Here is a 6,751-nt window from a genome sequence, read left to right on the forward strand (position 1 = left end):
GTTCACACCTAGAGAGTATCTTTAATTCATTAAAGGTAACACAAATACATTAAATAGTTTTTGGCAGAAAAAAGCAGTCATCACTATTAAGATGGATATAACACGATTGATTACTCCTAAGGCTCTGCATGTTTGAACTAGAGAAGTTAAAATGAAGCCAATCACTAGCCACTTGTTAGTTTCTCCAGTGTCCCAGCCCCAAAGAATAGATGGAATTGTAAATAGCTTTCCACATCCTGTTACTATTAACAGGCTCTCAACAATTGATTTTGGTCTGAAATTAATACTTTTTAGCAATTGTTTAGTTACACTACAGCTGTTCATTTACTTAATCTCCTCCAACCCTTGTGTGAAGAAGGTAACGAAAGACCACAGAAAAATGAAAAATACCAAATTATCTGTAATCAGGTAAAAATTAGATGGGAATATTTTATTACTGGAAAAATAACTATTAACCAATTAGAGAGTGAAAACAAGCTACGTAAAAAGTCCACTCCAGCTCTAAATAAGATTGCAAATCACCCTTCCCTTTTTTCTGCACAAGCCATTTTGTATATGCATCACATATTATACATATGAAAGCAAATTTCCAGCCAAACTGTAAGTATTACACACATTAAAAATAATTTTGTGGTAATTATTTTAGTTATAGCTTGCTTTTGGGGGGTTGTTATATATAAAATGTCTGTAGGCTTCTAGTCTCTGCAATGCAGCATCAATCAAAACTATTGAAGTATCTGTTTCTATATATTTATCAACAGGTTTCTTACATTCATCCTATAATGAAAAAACAAGTGTCAGTAAACAAATACTTTTTACTAGAAAAAACCTTTTGGTTTGTTTCTCAGCTTACACAATAAGTAATTTTCAAAACACCAGTTGAATATTCTTTGAACAACAAGTTAGCTTTAACGCCGCAATTTACACAAACATATTTCATTCTAATTTTTTTTGGGTAATTTCAGATTGAAAGTATTTGTTAAATTCTGTGACAGTTCTTTATCTTCCGTGTTGAGTACTTGCATACCAGAAGTCGAAACTACTTGGCGACATTCTTCCTGAGTTAATGATGACGCTGAGAAAGATTTTGAAGGGTACTTCTCAGCGTAAACATTGCGTGCTAAACGATGAAGACTTTGGTAGTTTTGTTCACACTCTGCTATATTTTCAATTTTTGTCGTTTCTCCTTGTTTATAAGCGTCAAATATTTTTTTCCTTATATGTTCTCCTAAATCTCTGCCTTTTTTACTTGAATCAATGGGCCACGCTTCTAATAGTTTAAGCCACCTTTTATATAGAGCCGCCATAACTCAAAAAGTCAAACTTTACGTAATAAGTTCGCTCAAAGAATTTAGACCCCAGGAATGGAAAGAAAAACCTTTAATGTCTCGGTTTCGAGTTGACGGGAGAGCTTCCGGCTAGGCGAATCAATAGAACCGGAAATAAGCCTGTCAACCTAGGTTTGCCTTTGGAGGCTAGGGACAAGCAAATTATACTAGGTGGAGCTGCAGTTTCCATTCCTGGGGTCTAAATTCTTTGGTTCGCTTAAAAGGTTATGAAAAGTTGTAAGCGCCATCTAGCAACTATGGTTGTAAACCAAAACATCTGAAATTCTGAACTCTCCGACGTGGTTATTAGTTCTAGGAGAATGCAAATACGGGTCATTCATATTCTTAGCTTGGAGCGACCGCCGCGCCACCTTTTATTTCTTTTCGATGCGAGCAGCGTGACCGCGTGCAGGGGGCCGTGCCTGACAGTTCTCAGTTCTGCCTATCTTGATTGGCGACTTGGCGGGAATTTCAATACCATAGAAATCTCATAGGTAACTAGAATGCTGCCGTGTAACTGGCAAATGGCCCAAACGCCGTGGCAGACGAAGCCAGATCTCATCCAATCAGAGCTCAAAGAGCGGTTCTGCCAAGAATTTAATGTCACCGGAGATAATGACGTCACCTATCTCCCGCGATAGTAGCGGAACCAAGTAGGATTATTATCCTCCTTAGTGGAACCACTCTACGGCCTCTCATTGGCGACAAGCTCGGCCATAGGCGGCAGCATTCTAGTTACCTATGAGATTTCTATGTTCAATACAATGTCACGCCAGCTAGGAGCAACAAACACAATACCCCACACAAGGAGAACGCAACCCGTCAAAAGTTGTGGATTTTCTTGTGTACGTTTTTCATTGGCTAGACGCTTTAGCGCCTGCTGCCGTCGGAAGGGGAAAATTCGGAAATTGTCTTCCCCCCCGCCAGGGCCGTAACCAGGGGGGGGGGGCGGTCGGGCCGTGCCCACCCTGGACCGTATGGTTGTATGTACAATTTTTTATTTTTTTTTTATTTGTTTCCATTGCGTGCCCACCCTGAAATCAAATCCTGCCCCCCGTCCGTAAAACGTTCAGCGTAAAGGCTCGTGACGCTCGTCCAATGAAATTCGTACACAACCCTTCGTTAGCGTGTTTAAATTTGACTTATGTATTATGTTTATTGCGTTCTTCCCTTTCTCATTTCATGGAAGTTATTTAGTCAATTCATGCTCCTGTAATAAGCTTTTTTCTAGTCCTGAAAAACATCTATTCTCCTTTTTTGTTTGACTATACATATTCAGAGATAATATAACTACGTACCCTAGATTGGAAATCAAGCTCCTTGCACGTAACGCAGGCTCTTACCAGAGATCCTGGCAGTTATAGAGATGCGAAACTCCGCCGAAAGCCTGACCAAAAAATGCAAGCATCAGCGCCGCCCTTCGGCCGGAAGGAAGCGCCCGTTTCAAGCCGAGAGACGCAAAAATTGTTTTAAAATGCCTGGAACCTATTGTTCAGCGATTTTCTGTAATTCTTGTAAAGAAAAACAGCGCATTTCTTTATTTAAGTTTCCAAAAGAAAAAGAACCCTATTTTCTAAGGATTATAGGCAGGCATTGAAAAGTAAAAATAAATTATAATTACTATTTTTTTAAGTACAGCTAAACTGCACAGTGTTTTTTAAAGGAAATGACCATTGCACTAATAATATTAGTAGCTCAAACAAACATAACAAAGACCAGTTAGAAATAAACAACCTCAGGAATTGTGATAAAAACTCTGGTATAATAATATAATACATTTATATAAGGTACTTGATTTAATGACAAATTCATATCAGAATCTAGGAAACGGGTACTAGAACAGCGTATCACCTGCGTAGAATATTTGGAAAACATAATCAAGTTTTTTGTACAATTTTCCATTCACAGCACTTTGGAAAAACATAACCTAAACCATAAATATAACAAGGCCCAGAACGTTTATATCGAAAGTTACTTAAAGTTAATCACTAAATATTAACAAACTTTAAAATATTAGCGTAAATCCTTGATTTAGTCCTAATTTCTCAAAAATCCTGTTTCTTATTTCTTTATTGTGGTTAAACAAGGCCTAAAATATTTTAAAATGATAAACAGTTAAAATATGAACTTTATTTCAAATAAATTTTAAATATATACTAATGTATAAAAAAATACTTAAACTAATAAATTATAGTTCAATTCCAGTTTCAACTTGGTTTCTTCTTCGTTGGCGTTATCCCAAAAAAAATGTAAACAACGGTAACAATCCTAGGATCTCTGCGATTACTCCCCACGTACAGGCGTCGCTGCGATCGGCAAAAATTTGAAAAAAGCTGGTTTGCTTAGGGTATAGGGAGTTTCGCATCTCTATAACTGCCAGGATCTCTGCTCTTACTGAGTTCCCGGCGGAAGTCGGAAAAAACTGCCTCCATGGAGCATATAGTTAAAACGTAAAGTTTTAGTGAAAATTGCGCTATGGTTTTTGACTTGCGGTTTTCAAGATACCAGATATTTTTGCGTTATATTGTTTTAAAACAATAATGGATCATGCCTGTAGCTCTAAAAAAAATTCTAAACGAAAGAAAACTAAAGGTGAGTAATATAATTTTGGGTTATCTATTGAAATTCCTTATTTCTCACCCTGCTATGGAGCCCGATTTTTCCAACTTCCGGCGCGAACTCAGTAAAAGCCTCACGAGAAACGCCGAGATTTCGAATCTAGGGTACGTAGTTATATTATCTTTGACATATTGTAATTAGCATAGTTTTCTACAAATGTTGTCCTTCCTTCTTGTTGTGATTTTGGTTTTTTTTCTATTTTTGTTTATATTTAATTTTTGGCCAAACTTATTTAAAAAAAATGTTTTGACAATGGAAAATATACCACACTCATATGGGGCGCCAAACCGGAAAAAACTAAATAACATTTCTAGCAATATTTTAACATTTCTAGGAATATTTTAACACTTCTAGGAATATTTTCCAACTCTAGGAATATTTTCAAACTCTAGGAATATTTTCAAACTCTAGGAATATTTTCAAATTACCTATCAATTTTAAGAATCCTATATATTTTAATAGACTTTCTATAGATATTTTAAAGCGTTTCCTAGTTATTTTGACTCCTTCACTGAAAGATCTAGTGTCCGAGTCTGCAGTCTTCACTAAGCGATCTGATTTACGGGTATCCACTGGAAAACCTGGTCTCCTAATACCTAATTGAACTCGAACGCTTAAGCTCTACGTTTTCTCGCCTCAAGAAAATTTAGGGTCTCGGCTCAAGTACCAAACCATCAACGGTACAAGTACCATCCAATCAACGGTACAAGTACCACACCATCAACGGTACCAGAACCATCCCATCAACCGTATAAGTACCATCAGATTTCACCTTTACAGACAGGAAACGTCTCTCTCAAAATTTTTGAGAGAGACGTTTCCTATATATTTTTCGGCAAAACGCGGGAGAGAAAGCAGTGCTTGTAGTTTCCAGTGGGAGAGTCGAGTGTGAACACTGTAAAGGTGAACTCTGATGGTACTTATACCGTTGATGGGATGGTTCTGGTACCGTTGATGGTGTGGTACTTGTACCGTTGATTGGATGGTACTTGTAAAGTTGATGGTGTAGTACTTGAGCCGAGACCCTAAATTTTCTTGAGGCGAGAAAACGTAGAGTTTAAGCGTTCGAGTTCAATTAGGTATTAGGAGACCAGGTTTTCCAGTGGATACCCCTAAATCAGTTCGCTTACTTGTTAGTGAAGACTGCAGACTCGGACACTAGATCTTTCAGTGAAGGCTTATCATCAACGGTACAAGTACCACCCCATTAACGGTACAAGTACCATCCCATCAACGGTACAAGTACCACCCCATTAACGGTACAAGTACCATCCCATCAACGGTACGAGAACCATCCCATCAATTGTACAAGTACCACCCCATTAACGGTACAAGAACCACTCCATCAACGGTACAAGTACCATCAGAGTTCGCCTTTACAGTGTTCACACTCAACCCTTCGATTGGAACCTACAAGCGCTGCTTTCTCTCCCGCGTTTTGCCGAAAAATATTCTATGTCCGTAAAATATATAGGAAACGTGTCTCTCAAAATAACTAGGAAACGCTTTAAAATATCTATAGAAAGTCTATTAAAATATATAGGATTCTTAAAAATGATAGGTAATTTGAAAATATTCCTAGAGTTTGAAAATATTCCTAGAGGTTGAAAATTTTCCTAGAGGTTGAAAATATTCCTAGAATTGTTAAAATATTCCTAGAATTGTTAAAATATTCCTAGAATTGTTAAAATATTCCTAGTATTGTTAAAATATTCCTAGAATTGTTAAAATATTCCTAGAATTGTTAAAATATTCCTAGAATTGTTAAAAATATTCCTAGAATTGTTAAAATATTCCTAGAATTGTTAAAATATTCCTAGAATTGTTAAAATATTCCTAGAATTGTTAAAATATTCCTAGAATTGTTAAAATTTTCCTAGAAGTGTTAAAATATTTCTAGAAATGATTTAGTTTTTGCCGGTTTGGCACCCCATACTCTCAAGAAACCATTTAACCCTGATTTAAAAGTAATTTGTTTTTAAGGAAGAGTAAACAAATATTCATTCATCTGTTGTAAATGCATGGCACAAAAACTGTCTACGTCTCCGTAACCAGTTAATATACCATTATGTAGTAAATAATGAACAAATATTTTTCTATCGAAATTACTGGAAGAAAAGGATATAAATTATAGCAACTGTTCCACACTAGATGGCATGACTGTCTTTAGTCGAGCCTAAAAAACTTATTTTTGGTAAAAGATGGCGGTACCATCTCTGCAAGCCGAAAACTATAGGAATGTTATGTGCGGTTATTCTAAATAATTGGATTATTAATGTATTATTGATAAGACTTTATTCAAATTTAACAATTAATTTTAAAAATTGTGGTAAGAAAGAAACCGTTTAAAAAATATTGGGCGAAAAATGCGCGCGATTGAGAGTTTTCTTAATTTCCGAGGTCATATAGGGTAAAGTGACTAAATCGAAAATGGGGCTATATAAGCGGAGTGGGCCCCTACGAAGTATGTCGATTCTTCGGAATCTGACATTTACTAAAATTGGAACGATACAGAGAAGATTAGCATGGCCCCTGCGCAAGGATGACACGCAAAATCGTGAAGCGTTCCAAATTTTTTGTCGCCCCCTACTTTGTTAAATTTCGTATGAGGGAAATAAAGAGTTTACTTTGTACAAGCGTTATGTGTCACGTGTGGTTATACACTGTTTTACGAAGTCGGCCATTTCATTACAGGCCTAATTTAAAATAGTACAGGCAAAGGCTCTTGCACGTGCTCATCAGCTCGAGACGTCGCGTGCACTTGACCGCGTGTAGCGGCCTTGCATGCACTATTTGAAATCAGA

At 36.7% G+C, this 6,751-nt stretch overlaps 2 protein-coding genes and 1 non-coding gene across 3 annotated transcripts; 1 reads left to right on the plus strand and 2 right to left on the minus strand.

Moving 5' to 3' along the window:
* Position 1: 1 nt before the first annotated feature.
* On the minus strand, positions 2-979 carry Arv1 (ACAT-related protein required for viability 1). Its single transcript, XM_090181554.1, has 5 exons — positions 854-979; positions 658-777; positions 457-598; positions 329-398; positions 2-274 (listed from the first exon to the last, which is right to left on the minus strand). Exons 1-5 carry the CDS (start codon positions 938-940, stop codon positions 22-24), a joined length of 672 nt encoding a protein of 223 aa, XP_090037680.1. The 5' UTR covers positions 941-979; the 3' UTR covers positions 2-21.
* LOC149934719 (ubiquinol-cytochrome-c reductase complex assembly factor 2) lies at positions 942-1,341 on the minus strand. The gene has a single exon (XM_090181555.1). The coding sequence runs from the start codon at positions 1,305-1,307 to the stop codon at positions 942-944; it is 366 nt and encodes a 121-aa protein (XP_090037681.1). The 5' UTR covers positions 1,308-1,341.
* A 5,074-nt stretch (positions 1,342-6,415) lies between these two features.
* Positions 6,416-6,524, plus strand: LOC149934720 (U6 spliceosomal RNA). The gene has a single exon (XR_016472557.1). It is a non-coding gene; the product is annotated as a U6 spliceosomal RNA (small nuclear RNA).
* The last annotated feature ends 227 nt before the right edge of the window (positions 6,525-6,751 follow it).

The sequence above is a fragment of the Leiobunum rupestre genome, chromosome 7 (genome assembly GCF_980474605.1).
Source record: "Leiobunum rupestre chromosome 7, qqLeiRupe1.1.hap1, whole genome shotgun sequence".
NCBI classification, from domain to species: domain Eukaryota; kingdom Metazoa; phylum Arthropoda; class Arachnida; order Opiliones; family Sclerosomatidae; genus Leiobunum; species Leiobunum rupestre.